The sequence below is a fragment of the Mastigoproctus giganteus genome, chromosome 11 (genome assembly GCF_048544385.1).
Source record: "Mastigoproctus giganteus isolate SK-2022 chromosome 11, ASM4854438v1, whole genome shotgun sequence".
NCBI classification, from domain to species: domain Eukaryota; kingdom Metazoa; phylum Arthropoda; class Arachnida; order Uropygi; family Thelyphonidae; genus Mastigoproctus; species Mastigoproctus giganteus.
This window is the reverse complement of record NC_143585.1, coordinates 129,944,460-129,967,949: the sequence shown is the minus strand read 5'-3', so window position 1 is coordinate 129,967,949 and position 23,490 is coordinate 129,944,460. Positions and strand designations below refer to the sequence as shown.

The window sequence follows — 23,490 nt, the reverse complement described above, 5'->3', positions numbered from 1 at the left end:
TAAAACAAGTTTTGATTCATTTATTACCATTAATATTGGCACAATCACTTAATAATAATGAAGTGAAATATCAGATAATGTTGGTTTATTGCGTATATCGACCTAGTAAGAGACACCGTTGTCTCTCTTTTAAAACTATTCATATACTTGGAGATTTATTTCTATAATTTAGGCTGCTGCATCAGCATCACCTGCTCTTAGCATGCAATTGTGAACAAAATATTGGTTCAGGTACTGAAATAATCTATATAATAATTTGCTGATGTCCCTGTGTCCGGAACGATCTTTGAATTTGCTTAACTCAATGGCTTGATTCCTTTTGCAATCGGTTTCATTTAGCAGTAAAATTAAGAGTGAGAGGGGTAACAACTGCAGTAAAACTTTCATTGTTTTTTAACGGAATTGTTAAAAAAATGTTTAGCTCATGAGTTTCGTTACAGTTTTGGCGAAATATTCTCCTCAGGTACACTAGAATAATGGTAATTTTGTCTATGCATTAATTGTATTTTTTTGAAGGACGATATAGGCATACATGTAAAAAAAAAAGTATCAAATTGCATTTTTAGTAATTTTTTTTAAATATATTTTATTACCGGAGTCCATCCCACTGACACCTTAAGTAGCAACGAAGGAAGCCGAGGGAGAAGTTTTTGTAATTACTTCTTCTCTGAAACAGTTTTGGCGAAGTATTTGCCACGGGTAAAATAGTATTTTGAAATAATAAAGCATACCGGCTATCCAGATGAATCGCCTTCGAAAGCATATCCTTTACACCGATTCTGGAAGCATTCCTAAAAAGGACTTTTTTTAGAATTGCTAATAGTCCGATATCGCGTTCTGAATAATTTCCTCAGTCGTTGCATATCGGTTATCTTTCAAGGAGTATTTAAATTTAAGGGAAAAAAAACCGCTCAAACAGCAAAATCGGTTGAATTTATAGGATAGGAAAATGCCAAGTGTTCAGGGATGTTCTATGATGCAAGCGCCAATTCCTCGAAGCCCACCTTTCCGGCCGTTTTCTCTGAATAGAGTTACAGAAGTCGGAGAAATATTTTGTAGTATTCCTGATTCGCTCTTTTACTATGCGGGACAATTTCATAATGAACAATGCGCTGCGAGTTAAAAACAATACAATAAGTATAATCTTCACGCTTGATCGAGAGTGTCTTGCTTTGTTAGTCTTGGAGACGACAGTCTTCCACTGAGCCGGTGGAGTTTTATCTGGACTCCTCTTTACCACCATGATGATCCCGTTCTGTAAGGGTAGGGATGATGTATGCACTTATGCAGACGATATTAAGATCCTAACACCCATCCAACCGGCAATGAACAATAGGGCATTGCGTGAGCAGATTAATTATAAGCTTCTGAACTTATTCGTGTATTTAGACAAATTTGGCTTGGCCCTAAATCCGCAGAAGACTGTAATCATGGTGTACTCGCTCAAAAAATCGCCTACGCTCGTACACCTGAAACTTAATGGCAAACCTATCCCAGTTGTTGAGACGCATAGAGATCTGGGAGTAACATTTGATACGAAACTTACATTCAAGTCTCATATTGACCTGATTGTAAAGAAAATGAACTACTTACGTTGGGCAACAAAACAGCACCTCTTGCACGTGAAACAGACTACAACAACCGTACGATATTTAAGAACCACAGTGTATTCGGCCATTTTGTATTGTCCGAACTGTGGGCGTCAGCCACCCCTACTCACATTGGGAGAATATATGTGAGTGAATTCTGGTTGCTGAAGTGGGAAAACTATAAGCACCATTTCTCTCAACAGTTTAAGGACCACGCAGCTCTCTGAACAGCTTAAACTGCAGCGTTTACCAGACATCATTGCCTGAAAACGATTAATAACCATAATCAAAATGATGACTGGCACGATATCATCACCATGCTTCTGGCAGCTTTGTGAGTGGCACATCCCGCCATCTGCGTTAAGAGGCACAAAATCCTTGAGAATGAAGACCAACAGACTGAAGATGGCCGACAGGTTTATACCCGCCAGTGCGTTAGAATCAATTCAGTGCCTAACACGCATAGGAATTGCCCTACTAAGGCTCATAGAAGATCTCAAATATAGGAAACAAACCGCAATGTGGCTGGCTGAGGCTACTGTTGCCTAGTAGGTGTGTGAATTTCTGTCAAGAACTGTGTGTACGCAATTGAATAATGTATATCTCGCACAAGTTGATCAGTGGATGTGATGTTAACATGAACTTTTGTATTACAATTGCCAGGACTCTAGACAGAAATGTAGTGAAGAGTAATGCAGCTTATATGTCATCTTTTCGTGTATATTTAACCTTTCTTGTATATTTTAGACATTCTTTTTTGTCACATTTTATGGTAATCCCCAGGCATTTTCTGCCGTGAAAGGAATTTGTCACTTACCAATGTACACCTGTATTTTAAATTTGGTAGGACAAATAAAGATTTATAATTACATAAGTAACCCATCATTCGTCACCGGTAATTATGAAGTTCATGGTGGTCAGCGTACTGCCGCTGACCACCATGAACATGGTGGTCAGCGGCAGTACGCTGACTAAGATTCTGACATGGGAGAACTCACCAGCGATTTTGAATACTAGCTTTGACATCTTGTCATCCGTCTTTCTTTTGCGATGCGAGCAGGAGACTTGGATGCATGTAATTTTTTTATGTCGGGAGTATAAAGACCAAAGGTGGATTTTGATGGCGCATATTCCTGACTTATCATTTGATACAGTGCATTTGCTTATTGCAAATCGTGACTGTTTTAATTTATTTCAGGAGTTTTCAGCTGCTGTTTTTGCAAGAACTGTTCTCAGAGCCTTTCTTCAGAGGCAAACCTAGTGTCTTAATTGTCTTCATGGAGTTTCACTATTGGTTTCTGCATCTGGCTGGCGGCTGGGGTGCTGGACCTGATTCATGGTGTTGGGTCTGGTGCTCTGGTTGGTTGTCTTTTGTGCTGCAATCATGAATACTCCATTCTGGATTCTGCCGTGCTGGATCAGATTCATTGCGTCGGGTCTGGTGGTCTAAAGCGTCTATTATCCATGGCGTACAGTTGGAGATTGCTGGATAGTACCGTTATTGGTTTTGGAGGTTCCAGTGCATGTGAAACAGCAGCGGAGGAAATATTCAATTGAACTGTGATTTTTGAAGTTTATAGTTGTGCCATCCAGACTATTGAATATTATTGTTGTTTTATTATATATATATATATTTTTTTTTTTTTATTATTATTTTTTTTTTCCCTGCTGGCTCCCTGGTATGGCCAACCCGGGGCGCGGGATTGCTGGCACTCACTGGTATTGCACTACCTCCAGTGGGTGCGGGATTTCAAGTGCGAATAGCGCTACAGTAAAATCAGACTCAAGTAATTTAACATACTTTTTAAGGACTGCTTTGTAAAGACTATATATTCCCAAGTTCTCAAGGTAGATTTGGGCTTATGCCTGGGAGCTACCCTGAATAAGAACACACTTGCACACACACACATGAGAGTTTAATGTTTGTCAGAGCATATAATTATATGTAAATATATCTTGTATATAAATCATGTATATACTTTTATGTACATAATGTTGAGACTATATTGTGTGTAATTAATAAATGAATGAAAATGAAAATTTTGCGATACTTTGACAGATACTTTTTTAACTTTAGGCACACTGACTGGACTTCGTTAAATCGATTTATGGACAATTTTGACTGGATTCTCATCAATAATTTTGACTCGATCGATCATTACGTTGATTATCTGTACTTAATCCTCCATTCTGCAATTTCTGAATTCGTTCACATCAAATTCTCTTTCGCTAATCGTAGCAACTTTCCTCACTGGATGTTGAACAAGCTCGTGTATTTAATTCGTCGCAAAAATTACCTCCACAAAAGTAATTTTTGTGGAGGTAATTTAAAACTCAAAACTAACTTTAGATACTTTTCCTTTTTTTCCTTAGACGCCAGGTTAAGAGAATTACTAAATCTCAATATTCTCATTATCTTCACTCAGTTGAAGCCGAACTTACTCGGAATTTCAATTCGAGACCATTTATATATATATATATATATATATTTTTTTTTTTTCCGCTACGCACTTTTCGAAACTTTGTTCTTCCGAACAGCGACGTTCTATTCCCTGTTATCCATTTGAATATAATAGTAATGACAGTTTAATAGATTAGACTACTGATGACGTCCAGTCAGCCATTTCTCGGCTTAAATATTTCACTTCTCCTGGTCCTGATATTCTTTTCTTTAAGAAAAGTAGTTCGTCTTTAGCTCCAGTTCTTATAAACCTTTTCAATTACTGTCTTCTTCATGGCTACCCTTCAGCGTTCAAAGAGGCCTGTATCATCCCGATTTATAAAAAACAGGGTAATAGAGCTAAGCCTAATAACTACCGACCTATTACTATACTGAATGCAATTGCGAAAATTTTTGAACTCCTACTTTATAAATATCTTAGTTCCTACCTTCATCCTTTTTATCAATAATCATCAGTATGCTTTTCTTCCCAAGAAATCAACTGTTTCACATCTTGCTTCCTACAAACTAATTTGGACAAAGGAAATCGAATTGATTCGCTTCTCCTTGATATATCCATGCATTTGACTCTATCCACATCGATCTTCTCCTGTTCAAGCTTTCACCTTATGGTCTATGATTCCCCCCCCCTCCCCTTATTAAATTTGCTTGATTCACTGCTTAGAAATCGTAAACTATCCGTAATTATTGATGGAACTTCAACTCCGTTTACTGTTTCGCAAGGTGTTCCTCAAGGCTCACCATTGGGTCCGCTCTTCTTTCTTGTTTATGCTAATGATCTGTCAACCTTATTTCAGTCCATTAATGTTGAGTGGCAACTCTATACAGCCGATATTAAACTTAACAAAGTTAGTCGTTCTTCAACTGACGGCGATGAACTCCAGTCCTGTCTTGATTCCCTCTCACTCTGGCTCAATAAAAAGAACTTGTTTCTAAACCCGTTAAAATGTAAATTATGTCGCTTTCGCTCTAATCGTGTAGTTAAACCCTCCCTCCTTACTAATTATTATATTGGAAACTCTCTAATTGCAATTACTGATGCATTCAAGGATTTAGGTATTATTTCGATCTGACCTTCATTCCTCTTCCCACGTTGATATCTCAGATCAACGTAATATCTCAAACTTCTAAACTTCTTGGATTTTCAAGAATGACAAAGTTAATTCTTCTCTACAAGCAGCTTATACTTCTCATTTTTGATCATTGTGATATTATTTGGTCCCACAACAGGAATATCTTTCTCACAGACTTGAGAAATTTCAAATTAAATTCATTAAATTGTTATGCTATCGAAATCACAGAGCTCTTTGTGGTCGCTTCAGAATTACTTCTCTTCACTCTAGACCAGTGGTTCTCAACGGAGGCCATTCCGTATTTCTAAGGGGCCAAAGTAAAAGTCGTAAAATTGGGGGCCACGAAAAGTTCACTTCTAAAATAAAATTATTACTAATATAAAAAAGAAATTAGTGAGATCCTTGCGAATCTCACTAAACTAAGGGACAATAATATTATTGTAATATTTTTTGTTAGGAGCATAATTGTATATTGTGAATAAACAAAATATTATATGAGTAAAAAATTCTATTATAAGTAAATATTGCAGTTAATAAATCCCTTTTTATTAATATTCCTTATATTATAAAAAAATACACATGTTATAAATAAAAAGTGCACTTGATAAAGTACATATTTATTATACATTGAGTAATCACTGAATTATGACAACCCCTATGAAACTGAATGCGACCCGTTGACTACGTGAGGTACGAGAATGCGGAGTTATTCGACCTACGTAGCATAGATAAGGTGTAAGTGGTTCAGTAGGTAGTAAAATTCCGAGCGTGATGGGTAAAAGGAAAAATTTATCGGACTTTGATAAAGGACAGATTGTGTGAGTTGGTGCCCGACGAGTTGGTGCCTGGATTTCTCAAACGGCTAAACTGGTGGGGTATTCGAGAGCCGCCGTAGTTAAAGTGCACCAGGACTAGCGTCAAAATGGTCAAACAACGACTCGACGACAAAACTGCAAAGGTCAGCGAAAGGTTGATGTTAGAGGTGAGCGCCGGGTCCGACGATTCGTACAGGCGCAGCATTATTGGAGGATTGACTACCCAATACAACATGGGCCAACCCGGAACAATATCTGGCATGACCATGCGTCGCACGTATGGGCTATACCAGCAGATGACCCCTACGGCATCCTCTCCTAACCAAGGTTCATCGGCGTAAAAGACTCGCCTGGTGCAAAGAGCATGCAAGTTGGACGTTAGAAAACTGGAAGAAGGTTTGCTGGTCGGATGAGACACGTTATTTACTCCACACCGTGGATGGTCATGTACGGATTTGGTGTCAACAACATGAGGCTCTTGATCCATCATGCTGTTGTTGTTGTTGTTATTTGGTTTTTAGGAGCATTAGCAACTAAGGCCATATTGCTCCGGGATATGCGGTGGTCATTCCCTGAATGACCTTTCCGCATCCTCCGTATTTGGTGGTGACGGGCTCGAACCCCGGTCTAATCAAGAAGCGTGTGCTACGCACTGCTGCTCCTTCCCACCTGGCTACGGAGGCGCCATCCATCATGCATGGTATCAAAAGTGCAGGCCGGTGGAGGCGGTTGTATGGAGTGGGGCATGTTTAACTGGCAGGAACTAGGACCCCTGGTGCATGTGGAACAGCGTATCAGTGGTCTCGGCTATCGTCAACTGCTTGCTGACTGTGTACATCCCGTTATGTTACACTTTTTCCCGAATGGCGATGATGTCTTCCAGCATATCGATCCCATAGAGTACTTGTGGGACACTATGGAAAGGCATATCAGGCGTCTGGATACACCAACCACATGCATTCCGCATTACACCCAGCTTGGTTGGCCATACCTCCCGGCACCTCCGTAGCCAGGTGGGAAGGAGCAGCAGTGCGTAGCACACGCTTCTTGATTAGACCGGAGTTCGAGCCCGTCACCACCAAATACGGAGGGTGCGGAAAGGTCAGGGAATGACCACCGCATATTCCCTTAATTGCTAATGCTCCTAAAAACCAAATAACAACAACAACAGCCATACCTCCCGACATCTTGCTGAATCACAATGCCATGTCGGATAGCTGCTGTACTGAGGGCAAAAGGAGGACATACGAAGTATTAGGTAGGTGGTCATGATTCAGTGATCACTTAGTGTAAATATTACATTTATTTCTTACGTTAAATGGATTCTTTAGTCGTTAGCCATTTTTTAAAGGAAATAAATATACAGTAATGCCCTTATATTTAACTTTAAACGTGCCTCGGCCTTATTTTACTACTGGTGCTGGGTTAGTCCACTATTTAGTAACTCTATTATATTAAGAAAAAGGACATAAGAGGTGATCACTGTCATCCCCCTAAGCTAGAGGATGACAGTATCAAATGCCGGTGATTTGATATCAAATGACTTTGCGATACTGCGATTCTCTGAAATGATGACATGATAAAAATATTTTTCATTAATTATTAGCCATTGAATTTAAGCGATCCCTGCCCTTTAAATAAAACTAATGATTTTATGTGGGTTAGAATTGGCAAGAAATAAATTCCTCAGTATATTAAAAAATAGATAAATTCTTCTTTATGCAGCGGTCATCTACACCGGAGAACTATGAAGCTCGAGATGGATGAATCGATGTGCGTTTTCCGCTAACCATCTCAAAGATCTACGCTACTCGTAAATCTACGAGCTGGTCATACAGTCACGGTACAAAACATAATGACGCTCTTCAAATTAATCACTGGAAGGATGGATACTCCCTCAACGACATAAATCATTAAGGGGTGCCGAAAGAAAATAGAAGAAACTACATTAACAACAACCAATTTCCGCTTAGTCTATTCCTGTAAACCTTATTACTACTAAGGGAATGGTCCAGCAAATACGTGGCAACATTAATGCACCTCTATATATACACGCCTTTATACGTATGACAGGAAGCTATAGACTAGAAGAGAAGTCCAATCGAACACATACGTTTCAGAGGATTCAATATGAGATACTGCTATCAGTTAGAACTCACTAGCTCATGTCTTCTCGTACAACGTTGTTGTATTTGAAAGTATGTTAACCACTAAAATTTCTGAGAAAAGTCCTACATAAACTTGCATTTATCACGTTTGAACTCTGAGGTAAGGGTTAATAATAAAGCGATGGTATGTATATAGTCTGTATACAAGCCTAATTGTATTATGCATTGCGCCTACGTTGACTTGCATATACGCTATACGAACAGAAGTTTAATATATAATATGTACGCTAATATTTAGCAATCTGCACTTCGTTACATGCATCTATTTTAAAAAATATATATATTAATCAATCTGTTTATATGCATGGATGTACCTCAATGACCTGCTCGCATTTGCTGTTAAGGCCATGTCCTAACTACTAAACTGAATAATAAATAAAATTTACCACTTATCCTTAATCTATATATCAAATAAAAACACTGATAGAACCTTACAACTTTGTATAAAAATTGCATTGGAAATAAAAAAAAAATAATAATAAATAACAATCACATTTAAACCCCAAGACTAAAAAAACAGCGCGACTCCCGTTCCCCCTCAAAGTTGCCCACAGCTTGAGAAACCCTGCCCTAAGAAGTTCCGTTCAGACTTGATACAGCGAGTCCAACTGATTCTTCTGCTGTGCTTTGTAATGTTCAGGTCCAGCTTCCTGGACCTGAACATTACAAAGGTTGAAGAACCACAACCAGATCTTAGCCAGAAAGCATCACACATTCAAACTAGTGTGGGCAGTAGCCAATCTCAAGCATACCAATTTTCAAATATTTTCGTAGTACATCTTATAGGACTCGCTGTATAACTTCTTTGTATTCTTTGTATAAATACTGACACGCTCCAATAATTGATTCGGTTAATTATTGGAACACGTTTTTCAGGGACGATACCATCGAAGTCAAAGTATGATCAACTTGCCCTTGACATTCTAGCGGACCTGATCACGCTATCCTGAATGTGAAACAACTTGCGGTCAAGGGAAACATAGCTGTGACCTCTCTCCTTATCTGAGAGAAAGACAAAGTATGAATTTAGTGAATGTCTTGGTTCCCTTGGTGCAATTAAAAACAAAGCACGTTCAATTCAATAAAACAACTGTTTAAGAGATTGCGTTTCTAAACCTTTCAGATTTTAACATCAAGACGAAAGATGCTAAAGTTGATAGAAGGAATTAAATAATACAAGGATATTTTAAATATTGATTGAGAAATTTAATACAAATGTGGCAAAAGGATTAAGAATTAAGAAAGTACGTCTTATATATCATATGTATAAGAAACCTAGGTCTCCTGATTCCTTGGAAAATATGAGGAAGGATAGTTTTACATTTCAGATGTTCAGTTTGTCACAATCAGGTTTGAAGTCGCACGTGGCATTACGTATAACGAAGTCATCTTACAGTGAATGTCAACAAAAATTTAAAAACCAAAATTTGATTAATCTCTTCTAGTCCATGGGCTTTTCCATAGGGCTCTTTTTTTAGTTGGAGTTTTAGGTTGACCAACCTATCAGGATGGATGCGTGAGGTGTGCTCATTAGAGGAATTAAAACCAACCCATGGTCGAGTTGTGGTGGGCCGAACATTTATTAGGTGTCCTTTACTTTTACCAGTTGTCACGAAGTCTTCTTGCACAGGAATTGCATAATTTTTTTTTGCTTCATAGGTTTGTGCTTTCTCTAATATCCAACTTGAGCAGCTGCCTGGAGCTGATGGAAGGTGGCGATGTGAAAGGAGTATTAGTATTAGTAACGGCCGCATGGTGCAAGAAAGCCTATGGCTTATGCTGCACCAGCCAAAAAAAAAAAAAATCCGAACAAAACAATGATAAATACAAAAAAAAAAAAAAATAAATAAATAAATAACTAAATAATAATAATTAATAAATAAAAAAAATAATAATAAAATAAAAAATAAATAAAAAGGAAATTAAACCTATCATCCTATGCGCTTCCCTTACCCGAAAGTACCATCCAGATGACCTTTGAATTTCCCCAAACTGTCGGCCTCTACCACCCATGAAGGCAACTTATTCCAGTAATTTATAACTCGCTGGCTAAAATAGAACTTCCTGCAGTCCAATCTAAACATTTCCCCCCGTAACTTGAATTTATGTCCCCTAGTTCTAGCATCATTTATAATCTTGAAAATTTCGTCCTCATTCATTTTACTGATGCCTCTCAGAGCCTTAAACACCTCAATCAAATCTCCTCTAAGGTGTCTAGTTTCCAAACTCTGCAACCCACATATTCGAAGTCTTTCTTCATAAGGACGCCCTTTTGCCGATCTCACCAGGCGAGTTACCCTTCTTTGCACCCTTTCAAGAAGCTCTATGTCTTTCTTCAGGTGCGGTCTCCATACTTGAACACAGTATTCCAAGTGTGGTCTAACATAAGCCTTATATAATGGGATTATCACGTCCCTATCTCTACTTGCAAAAGTTCGATAGATCATCGATAGGACACCATGGGCCTTCCTTGCAACCTGTTTACAATGCTCAGAGAATTTCATGTCTGACCGTATCGTAACACCCAAGTCCCTTTCCTCCAGTACTGGGTTTAGTTGAACTCCACCAAGTGAATAAGTTTTTTTGGGATTACTGTTTCACAGGTGTAATACCTTACACTTTGTTGGATTAAAGCACAGCTGCCATTTTTCTGACCATTCCTGAAGTCTATCTAGGTCTCTCTGAAGAAGCTCAGCTTGACAGTGATCATTAACTACTCTTCCAAATTTAACATCATCTGCAAATTTAGACATCACGCCCTCTATGCCTTCATCAATGTCGTTTATGAAAATTAAAGAGTATAATTATTGCAACTGCTTATTTTCTTTTGCGTTGTTATGGCAGCTTTACTTTGAAACAGGTGAATCTGATTTGGTTAGTGGTACTGTTAAGTGACCTTGAACCAAAAAAGAGGTTTTCTTCTGGTGTGGTGGGATAAATTTCTGTTTCGTACGTCGCCTTTTATTAATTAATAAAATTAATATATACGTATAAATAGTATTTTTTTTGTTATTTTTTTTACCGTTATGCTAAAGAAACTTAGGTCACGAGGAGTCGGTTTGCTGGATGAATTTATGGCGTGAAAAAGCCCATTACAATTTCTCTCCTAATGATAGGATTTGAACCTAGGCCTTTTCTTCACAAATGGAAAAGCTTGGCTCTCGTGGGAAGATAGCGATCATAACCACTTGCTGGCGCGAGAGTACTTCCGCTGTAGTCTTCGTATTTTTCCGGATAAATTTTACTTCCTTTACGATTATATATTGACTACATTAATAGATTATTTAGGGGACAGAAACATATAAGCAACACGATTCGCAGAAATGGATAGGTGAATGTCGTATACAGATCCCGAAAATCTTTCGGCTACCCGGGAAATACCTGCGTACCCTTCCAGGGTAGTCACTTGTGCGATGACTCCCCCGCGAACTTTGTTATTAATTATTATTATTTATATAGTTTATTGATTTTACCCCCCCCCCAAACAGCATGCAAACTGGAAGGGTGCAAAAAGGAAAATTACAAAATATAGTTGCAAAAATATATATATACAGTGACAGTATTGATTTAAAATTGTTATTTGATATTTACATAAATGTAAAGGAGTTACTATATAAACAGAATAATTCTTTGGATTTTAGACAGAAGAGTTCTAGGAAGATGGGATATTAAATGCAGTACTGAGCAGTTATACAAAGTGAATGTCACTGTTTCCTCGGATTAACTGAGGTTACACGCTGGTTCTTTCTTGCTAGGCATCCTCCAGAAGAGTTGAAGTATGGCCTCAACTCCTATGGCATTGTTTAATCTGTATTTATCATTATTTTAATAAAAGGGTTTTAGACGACTCTACAACACTCTCAGTGATTAGCGAGCATGCTATAGTACTATGTCACAGTCGTTTAATGGAATTTAAGCAGATAAAAGGACAGTCAAAAAGAGTCACCATGGACCATGTTCAGAGATGAAGAAAACACCTAGTAGAGCAAGACGGAAGTATAGTTAATTAGAAGGGATGTTAACAGTATTTATTGAGGAAACAAAGAATTCGAAAATTTTGAGCTATAGAGAAAGGTTAATGAGGCTATGAGAAAACAAAATATTCTCGAAAAATTAGTGTTTGTAAGTTGCCATCACGAAATACAAACTGCTTGTCTTTTTAACGTATTGTGAGTTACAAAGCAAAAGAACGTAATGGAGTCAGTCCACTTTTTAACCGAAACAATTATGGTTGAGATTGTTTATTAATTTTGTTTGTGATAAATAGTATTTGCCTAAGAAATTATTCAAGTTTATTCATTTTAAATATGAAACAATGTAAAATTCAACAATGAATTGTACGTTTAATTTGCTGAAAAATGTTCTACTTACGAGAAGTTCATTGAAATGGAAATCTCTCGTATAAAATCTACAACCATTCCGCTGACATCCAACTTTCCACCAATTCTCATGACCTTTGCTCCTGGAGATGACTAGGGTAAAAACAGAATTTGAATAATAAGCACATTCAAGAATGAATGCATGTGTACATGTTACAAAATATTGAGACTCTAAAAAAAATGATTAGTGATAACTAAACCATGAACAAGCACAGTACGGCCCAAGAGGCCCTTGTGCAAAAAAAACTCAATAGAACAACAGCTCACAAATGAACAACTTTATAAAAATATTATAGATTGCAATAGCAGAAGTTTTCGGTGGAGGTGTTATTTACTATTAATGTCACACGCAGAAACGAATTTAGTTCTTGTTCTTGTCCTTAGCATGGTAGTTACTCTCACCATTATTCTGCACAGAGCTTGGACCATTCTTTTATTAAAAATCATTTCTACACATCCTGAATTTAAAAGAACTACATCACCTGCCTTCACAGATAATAGGGCTTTACTGATAATCAACAAAAGTAAAAGTATTATCTCGTTGCTTTAGCAGAATAAAAATGCAGTGAGATGGAATACATCTATCTCAGTGTTTCATTCCTTGCCTTCTGGCTGTGTAGGGGAAAAACCGTACAGTTAAATAAACAGATAATAATAGAACAGTTACATAGCGCCAGAAAGCCACAATCTGGAACACCTGTAGGATAGTAAGAGAGTTTCTCGACCAAAAGTAACAATAATAATGGTGACCGGACACAACCAACCACCCCATGCACTTGGTACCAATGCCCATTTAAGGGGCGAAAAAGTTTTTTTTTTAATATAATCATAATGAATTTTAGTTCATTGATCTGAATATTCTTTGATCTTCTCTGGCTTAAAATCTCTCTACCTCATTGTGTCAAATTCATCTGTTGTCTGTACCGTTCTCCAAATTCCACCAATCACTTGGAGCTCTTTGACTTCCTCTCGTTGCAACTTGACTTTCTCCAGTCCAACTTTCCTAACAGTGAGGTAATTTTTCTTGCTGATTTTAATGTTCACAACTCCAGCTGGCTTCCGTTTTCTAGTCACACCGAGCCAGCAGGTCGAGATGCTGAGGCTTTTGCAATTACTAATGACCTAGCACAGATTGTTCATTTACCTACAAGAATACCGGACAATCCTAATCATACAGCCAATACGCTTGATCTTTTTCTCACAAACAACCCTTCTAAGTACACGGTCGAAGTGAGAGGTCCATTAGGCACTCCAGATCACAACTTGGTTATTGTTTCTTCTCCTGCCGACCGGGCAAGCCGAGTGGGTAAAGTACCTGCCCGGCAATCCAAAGGTCGCGGGTTCGATTCTCGCCTCGGGCTTGGATCAAAGTACTGCAAAAACCTTGGGAGGTGCAATATGGCCACAGAAGCCGATGCGCCAACAACTACCAAATCAAAAAAAAAAAAAAAAACAAAGTCTCTTCTCCAATGGAACCTTTATCTCATGGCTATTCCCAACCTCGTGTTGTTTGGCATTACAAGAATGCGAAATGGGATGACCTGCGAGACTTCTTTTCTTCTTTTCCTTGGTCAGATTACTGTTTCAAAACTTCTGATGTCAACGTTTGCTCAGATCGTGTCAGTGAAATTATTCTTGCAGGAATGGAATCCTGTATCCCACACTCCACTTTAAAATCTCGTTCTTTATCTAAACCTTGGTTTTCCAATAAATGTGCTAAGGCTGTCCAAGAGAAGAATGTTGCATATCGTAATTGGCTTGTTTCTAATTCTTCAGTTTCATTTTCTGCCTACACCAAAGCTCGCAACAATTGTAAAGCAGTTATTAATCAGTCCAAACTAGAGTTTGAACAGGCTAAGAGTAGAAAACTTGCTTCTTGCACTAATGGTAGCCGAGCATTCTGGTCTCTTGCCAAAGCTATTGGCCGCAACTTTTGCCCATCTCTGCTCCCACCTCTGTCCAAACCAGATGGTTCTGTTGTCACTTCAGCCAAGGATAAAGCTGACCTGCTAGCATCCCATTTTTCTTCCAGCTCATGTATTAATGATCTTGGTAAAACACTTCCCACTATTCCCAACACGCTCCATTTAATGCCTCCAGTGGTCTTCCGTCAAAAGGATATCAGAAGAATTTTGATGAAACTTGATGCCAAGAAAGCACTGATGGTATTTCTCGGCTTGTTCTCAAAACCTGTGCTCCTGAACTTACTCCTATTCTTTGCCGCCTTTTTTCACTTTCTTATTCCAAAGGTGTTTTTTCTTCTGCTTGGAAATTTGCTCATATCCAGCTAGTTCCTAAAAAGGGTTACAAATCCCTCCCATCCAATTATCGTCCCATTGCAATTACTTCTACTCTTTCTAAAGTAATGGAGAAATCAATTAACCACCAACTCTTAAACTACCTAGAAACCTTCCGTCTAATCAATGATCACCAGTATGGATTCCGTGAGTGTCGATCCACTGGTGATATTCTGGCTTATGTTACCCATTTATGGACTAATTCAATGGAAAGGTTCGGTGAAACACAAGTAGTTGCTCTTGACATCTCAAAGGCTTTTGATCGTGTTTGGCATAAAGGTCTTCTAAACAAGCTTCCATCGTATGGTTTGCCAACTGTTTTTAGTAATTGGTTATCGAGTTTTCTCTCTGATCGCTCACTGAGGGTGATGGTAGATGGCTCTCTGTCTTCTAACTAATGCCGGTGTCTCCCAAGGTTCAGTTCTTTCCCCCACACTTTTCCTCTTGTATATCAATGACCTTCTTCCATTGACTGGAAATCCTATCCATAGTTTTGCCGATGATAGCACATTGCATTCAACTTTCCATTTTGAGAAACCTTGTCCTGCTCAATCAGCTTCAACTTCTCGAAAATCTGCTACCAATTCCTTAAATGCCGATCTTCAGGTAATTCTCCAGTGGGGCAAAGACAACTTAGTTGCCCTTCTAAAACTCAGTCTTGTCTTATATCTCGCAAAAAGGATTCTTCTGCTCCTATGCTTATCTTTAGTGACACTCCGATTTCTAGGCAAAATGATATATCTCTTTTGGGGATTACTCTGACTTCTAATCTCTCTTGGTACAAGCACATTACAAATATTGCTTCCTCTGCATCTAAAAAACTTGGTTTTCTATTTCGTTCTCGGCGTTACTTTTCTTCCAAAAACAGCTGCTCACTCTGTATAAATCGCAAATCCTCCCTGCCATGGAATATTGTTCCCATATCTGGGGTGGTGCCCCCAAAACCTCTCTCAGGCTTCTTGATTCCATTCAGAAGAGGGCAGTTAGGTTAATTAATGATTCATCTCTAACAGAGTCTCTCCACTCGCTGTCTCATAGACGCACTGTTTCTGCTGCATGCCTCTTCTACAGATACTTTCATGGGCACCGTTCTTCTGAATTGGCTTCTATAATTCCTGCTCTCTCTTTCAAAACAGTCCGAACACGTGCCGCCACCAGCGAACATCCATTTACTGTCCAACTTCTCATCTTCCTCATTTATTCATTCAACTGCCGTTTTCTGGAACAACCTTCCTTCATACGTATTTCCTGAAAATTACAATCTACAGAAGTTCAAGTCCAATGTCAACAAATATCTTCTTTCGTCTTCTCAACCTCCAACCCAAGCACGGTACTGAGTACTAGAGGTTCTAATACCTCTCGTGTTTGGGGTTCACATTAAAAAAAAAAAAAAAGAATAGAGAGATATCAATGGCTGTTGTCATTTCATAAGAGTTCCCTACTCAGAACAAAATTTTATTTGTTATTGATTTGTTGAAATTTGTATATAATTTTATGTAAATATCTAATTAATCACTAATTATTTTCTCTAAAATTTGTAATGCTATTTTATCTATTAATAAATATTGTAATGCTCCTGAACCTGTATCCCTGATGAACTAAACTTTACATCTGTTGTAATCCATAAGTACAAACATTACCAGTAGTAAAGATGGTTATTTCAGCCGTTCGTGCGCAAGAATTCGGCTTCTTTGAAGAAGTATACAATTTATTTGTATTAATCATGATTAATAAACCGGTATTATCTTGGAAAATGTATTCAGGTTAAAGTTAGTAGAAAAATGAGGCTATAGTTATTCTTCGAGAAAATGCAAGGGATACGCTAACAAAAAAAAGGTTAAATAATAATGGGCTACGAGAGTGCTCCTCTACAATGATACATCTGGCAATGTTCTTTGTCAGCTGGATAAAGAATATTATGTAAGGCGTCACTTTACGAGCGTGTCTACAGAAGTAGGTAATCATTTTCCAAAAATCCTCCTTGATGGGCAAAACGCGATGTCAGGTAACTTCGCCTTCCATAAAGTGATCAACTCACGATGAAAATCATGAGCCGTTGTTGAAACATGTCGGCACCAGAACGAAAGTATACTCGTTTCGTGTTCTTCCAAATAATTATGGGGTTGATTTATCTCGATATGATAAAAAAATAACATTTACTTTTTTGGCCTAGTAATCTGTATCTCTCGAGGACACATTTTTGGAACTGCATCACTTTAGACTGGGTCGATAAAAACGCAATCTGTTATTGAAAAGGTTACAATGTTAACGAATTTTTCTGGTGGTCATATCATATATGACCACCAGAAAAATTCAGGCCCAAGGTTGCCCGATTTTGGAGGTTCAGCTTCAGTAAGAATCATTCACGACGATGATGTAGAAGGGACAATTCAAGGTATGATAATTTCTGGCACTTTTCAGTTATGCGGTTTCTACGATCTTCAGAACCAACTCATAATTGGTTTGTGTTTGGTTGGAAACTTAACTGACAATCAAACTGTATTCATTTCTGTTATTGGCTCTTTTGTAATTATCAGCATCTGGTGACAATCAAACTGTGCATGCCATATACTGATCCTCGGGGAGTGTTTACGCATAGGCAAGTAGTCGCGCACGCCCTCTGCATGCGCGACTAATTATTGTATCATAAAATTATTATGCTATATTGTGTTGAAATATAGATACACAATTTTTAGCAGACTTCAAAATCCCACAGGGCCCCAACTAATTTAAGTGGCTTACCATTCCTACTGAATACCTGTGCTTGTAAGCTGGATCCTGAAAACTTTACCATTCACATAACTCGTTTATATTGAAGTTAGATTTCCCTCAATGCGTAAAAACTAACGCCTTACTTATGTTAGGTTACCAATATAGCTCAAATTTTCATTTAATTATCAACCAAACAAAAAATAATAACATTAAACGTTCGTAATATTGTTAAGCTAAACAGTGAAAGATTACTAGTTTGATTGCCAACAATTTTCATTTAATATTAATGGAAGCCAGTGAAGGATGCAGTTTGATAATACTTCCAAATCAGTTGCTACAGTACAAAAAAATAAATACTAAAAATAAATAAATCGGTCAACTACTGAGTGCCGGGCACTCAGGATGAAGGGTCCGTAGTCACGAATGGTCCTTAGTGTAGTATCTATCTCAAATAGAGAGCTCTATGGTAACTGAAAAAAGTTTCTAGTACCCCGGCTTGGCCTAAAACTGAGGAACTAACGACAACGTTGTCTATTTGAGTCTTTCCAGTTGTGAATGACAAGGGTGTGAGAAGCGACTCCGCCCAGGCGCCTCAACTCTGGGTATCTCCTTGCCGGGATAACTCCAGCTCTGCAAATTGTTAAAATATACTTCTCGTCGCAAAATTTATAAATGACCTTTATAGAATTATTAACTAACTATTTAGCAACCTTTTTGTCACTAAAAGGAAAGTTACTTAGTAGAAAGAAGCGCGCTACGAAGTGCAATAAAAAAATTGTTTTTTTAAAAGTAAATGATAGATTTCAATCGGAATATTTTTCCCTTTATAAGGAACGCATACCTAATGTAATTGTTAAATTTTTAGCTCCATTAGCGACGGTTTGTTTGTTATTTGGTTTTTAGTAGCATTAGCAACTAAGGCCATATTGCTCCGGGATATGCGGTGGTCATTCCCTGACCTTTCCGCATCCTCCGTATTTGGTGGGCACGGGCTCGAACCAACCCCGGTCTAATCAAGAAGCGTGTGCTACGCACTGCTGTTCCTGCCCACGGAGGCGCCATTAGCGACGGAAATAGAGGGGCGACACGAAAATTAGTCACATTTTTCTGTCTGGCGCGGCCATTTTTAATTAAAAAAAAAAGATATAATTATATTTATTTAAAATTATATTTTAAACCTACTCATTGAGCTCTTTCCAACGGTGTACAATAAGCTATAGGTTGTCGACAACATTTTGTCCCCTCCCCCATTTCTCAGATAAATTTTTGTCAACAACGATCAATATGGCGTTACGTTGGCCCACATGATGTACAAACCCATGCAAAATTTCAAGTCAATAGGTTCGAGTGGTTCCAGAGATACAATGCTGTGAGACAGACAGACAACCGAGTGACATTATAAGGGTCCTTCGTTAGACTACGGACCCTGAAAAATAAAACAACAACAACAACAAGTGGTTCAAGATCCTTATTTATTCCATAGAGTGAGTATGGAGTTGATAGGCCGAGTGAGTTGCCCTAAACGGTCTATTGTTTTTCTCTATACTACCATAGTGCTATGTAAAGGTTTTCCGCGATTTCATAACTGATCGTTGCCCAATTTCTTTATTAAATGCGTATGTATTACTTACATCGACAATTCCAATTCTCAGCCTTTTCCCCCGGAAATCTCCTGATGACAAAGGAAAGAGAGGCGCATGCTTGCGAATTCCCATATATAATGTCCATTCACCTATAGTTTCCAGTTGTGTAAGGTACTGCGTATTGGACGATTGCTTAAGCGCGGTGCTCTTGATGATGTACTTGATGCATGCACCGCAGCTTACCTGTTGACTGATAATATCCTGTAAAGAGAAAAACGTATAACTGATATTTTGAAAATATTTAATTTGATGAAGGATCATCTTTACCAATTTCTAAATAACGCTGAAAGTGATGCTATTGATCTTGGTATGCATTATTGGAATAGAAACAATGAAGAAATCCAAATGGTATGTGTATAATAAAAAAAATTAACCCTGTATGCACGAAAGATGTGTTATGTGACATCCCTGGTTTGGAGGATGTTAGCGAAATCCATTTGTAGGATAGTATGTCGTCACAATCATACTTCCTGCAGTTACTACTTTAGGAAGTATGGTTGCAACAATAGAAATATTTGACCACAACATTCCAGTGTTAGGTTCCGCTATAGATGTTTTCACTACAAAAATTACCTTAACAATGCAATTAACGGCCCGATTTGTAAAATACGGTCCCGTTTTTAAGAACGTTAGCATATGTTCCCAGGGGCATTCAATGTTGAATGCCCCTGGGAACATATGCTAACGTTCAATGCCCCTGGGAATATATGCATAATGGGCCTATTGTATTTACCACGTAACAAACCAACTTTAACGGATTTTCATGAAATTTATACTTAAATCTTTTAGAAAGATTTGCTGAGCATTCCAAATGTCATTAAAATCGAACTAATAGGAATGCTACAATTATTATTTCTTTGTCCGTCCGCATGTAATAACTCCTCCCATCGGGTGGATTTTAAGGAAATATTATATTTCGCTCTGTAAGAAAGATTTGTCGACCCTTCCTATGTTTCATTCGAATTCCAGCAATTCTTATGTTATATTTTTTGGAATATATATATCAGCTATCCATATACTGTAGTATTGGATAATATTTGCTGACAATGCACATAAATAGTATTTTTTTGCGCTGCTTGAAATGAAATGCTCTACGCGCATTAACTACACATTTTTTTTGTAATGAATCTATATTTTTCAGCAGGTGCAAACCCCAGAAATTGATTTTTGCTGAACAGCATAATTAGTGTATGCAATGCATTCTTTTAAGGAGCAGGACATGACATGTCTGTTAAATAGACTGCCCGCAACCCACCTTATGAGGGTGGCGCGGCTGCCCCACTAACCCCCTTCCCTCAAGAGTAAAGTTCGCAGCGAAAACGCTGCGAAGTTTACCTTACACGCGGCCCTAACCCTATCAAATTTTCGTGTACCCCTCGTCGCGAAAGGCGGTTTGTCTGTTGTGAGGGGAAAACCGGAGTCAATCCCGGTGAAAAACCTCACGACCACGGTTTGAGACCGCCAAACTCAATGCTGAATGCCCCTGAGAAAATTCTCATAAGGGCAGTAGCTGGAATCGAACCTCGATCAGCTATTCAACAAGCCAGCAACGTTGCCACAAGGCCACCGTGGTCCCGTGAGCTATCGCTTTAATTTTAGTATTTCACATCACATTTCTCGCCAGTCGCGTAGCTAGTGTGTCGCTATCGATGTTTTCATATAAAAAAGAATGGCTATAATGTACGATTAGTCGCGATGTGGCTTGCATATGCTCTTCTTATTTATTCGATAATGTAGTGTTAACACCATAGCTATTAGTAAAAAGTCAAATATAGAAATTACATTAACTAGCAGTAGCTAAGGTGGCACTACTATAATTTCTGCATAAGTCAAAGTGATGTGGCACACTTTTCTACCAATACCTGATCGTCCTGATATGCGCGAAAACTGCAACGCCGATTTAACCATTAGTCATATCTTAAATTTAAATTCACTAGTGGTTAAAGGTTTTGTCAGCAGTATAATTTCTGTAATACTCTGTTAATTTAAATTCCGCAGTATCTTGTTTAAAGTTGTGAAGTATTTGGAAAGCTACAGCGTAATATTCAGATAGCCTTTTTGTTATCGGTAATTTCTTAACTTTCGTTCGGTAGCTTAAATATAAATTCTTTAGTGACTTAAGTTTTGTTTCTGCAGTATATTGTAAATTTAAATATCTTAATCTTTCTAAAGCTAATTTTATTTAAATTATGGTTGCTACAAGATCCGCTTATAATATAAAGTCCAGGGACATGGGGACTTAAATAGAAATTCCTGTATGGCATGTATTCCAAGGCTGGTCTAGTAAACTGAAGAAACCAGTGCTTGCTCTAGAAACAAACGTAACTGGTAGCTCGTCAAGGACCCAAGTATCTCCTGATTTGCCACGTGATGCAACCTCGATTCGGGTCCCAGAAAAAAATAGTCAAGTGCTGACTGCTCTGGGAAGGTGATCTAATTTTATTGTGAGACTATTTTCAGAGAAATGGATAACATTTTTTGTAAATAAAGATAGGTGGTCTAGAACCAGAGTTTTTTTTTTTTTTTTTCGCCAGGAGCAACAATTGATGTCGTTACCAACAGACTGCCAGCTTTTAAGAGAGGTAAAGAGAGAATTATTATTCATGTGGAGACTAACGATGTACACGACCTGACCATCCGTTGGATAAATATAGGACTATGCTGAAAAAAAAAATGCCGCGAGTTAGATCATAATGTTTATATGTCTGCAATTCTGCCTAGACACGATAGGAGGTATTATATGCTGAAAGTGTTGTGGATTAACTCCAGACTTGAATGAATCTACAAGCTCCAGAAGGAAAATTTTTATCAGCATGGCCCGCATTTGTTGATAAAAGGAATATATTTTGTGGAGATAGTATTCATTTGAACAAAGGTGATGCAAGGTTCATTGGGATACTCTAAGGGTTCAGGGAAACTGCTAGTTAGGGGAAAAGTAATTTAGATTCGTGTTTATCTGATGATGTGGGTCAGAGTAATGTGTGCACTCACCTCATGAATTCTTGTTTGCTGCCACAACAGACGATGTTAATAAGATGTTCTGAGGGTAGCAATATTTCAAAAGAAAGGAAAGAAAAAGCTTCGAATACAAACCTAAATAACTATAAGGGGTGTGTTAGGGTAGTAAACTGAAGAAGAATACTTCGTCTCAACTGTGTTGACAAACTATTATTTTATTTTTAGGCCACCTGAATAATTAAATTCATCTGCAGTGCTGTGTGTCTTTTTTCTGTTAATTGCGTGTGTTCTATGGTCGATTTGTGTGTTTTGCTGGGGGGGGGGGGCTTACTATCTACGCCTGACTAACTCATCCACGGAGTGAAAAAGCGTCATCGACGGGATTTGAGCCCGGGCCTTTCCCACCGGTGAGGGGAGGACAGTGACGATACCACTGTGCTAGCAGAGCAGGGCATAGTGTTTTGTGAAAGGCGCCACCTGTGGTGTCCCACATCTGCACCATGGTACTTTGTGAAGAAGTACAGAATCTCTGTAAAAGCCAGAAAAAGTGTAACATCTGGTTTCTGTCAGAGTAGTGTTATGTTTTGTTGTTGTGTCTCTGACTGCTTGGCCGCAGAGCCCCCTAGTGGGACCCCACGTTGCCCGCCGCCACCACCACTGGGAAGTGAGCCAGGCTGCCCATTATACTCTGATTGGCCTTTGCCAGGGTTGCCTGAGCTTCCTGACAAAGGCCAAGTGAAAAAAAAAAGGGGGGAGGAAACATAGAACAGGGGTACGAGTTAGAAGGAACAGAAAGAAGGAAAAGGAGGACTGACTGAAGTTGAGGAGCAGTCTGCTCTTTGTGAGGTGAAAATAGGGGTCGGGGGAGTGGTCATGCAGGTGCCCCTGCATGATCACCAGAGGCCAGTGGACTTTGTTACCCGCACTCAGGAGTTCTCCAGAGTGCCAGAAATCCCGCACCAGAATGGTGCCAGCGGTGTTCCTACCCTTAAAGGATTAGCAAGTTGTCAGGGCAGTGTCCTCTAGCAGAGAAGGAGCTAACCCACGCCAGCCTGATTCAGGCCTTGGGCAGCATGATCCAATGCTGTTCTTATTTCAGCAATCTTGGCTAGCCTCAGTGCGATGATTTCCTGCGCATACATAGTTAGTGCTCTGCATGTGTTTTCATCGAGCAGCAGCGAGGACTCTTGATTACGTGGATTCCTTTGAATTGCGGTAACAAACTTGATTCTACTGTTGTCTGTCATAGGCAGGGAACTCATACATGAGATGTCCCCAGGACTCTTCTTATCCTCAGTGACACAGCCCGTTTCTGACTCTGACGGAAGGGGCCGTGTCCAGTGATAATAAACGTCATGTGCAGACCAGGCGAGAACCAGGGAGGGGGCTCTGGGT

The 23,490-nt window shown here is 38.7% G+C and overlaps 1 protein-coding gene across 1 annotated transcript in view; it reads right to left on the bottom strand.

Moving 5' to 3' along the window:
- LOC150078430 (ionotropic receptor 93a-like) overlaps positions 1 to 23,490 on the bottom strand; it is a 237,009-nt gene that overhangs the window by 41,671 nt on the left and 171,848 nt on the right. Inside the window, exons 7-8 of the mRNA XM_090385539.1 lie at positions 19,126 to 19,338; positions 12,478 to 12,578 (exon numbers count right to left, since the gene is read on the bottom strand). Of these exons, the coding sequence (XP_090241665.1) occupies positions 12,478 to 12,578; positions 19,126 to 19,338 (314 nt within the window). The remainder of the gene's footprint in view (positions 1 to 12,477; positions 12,579 to 19,125; positions 19,339 to 23,490) is intronic.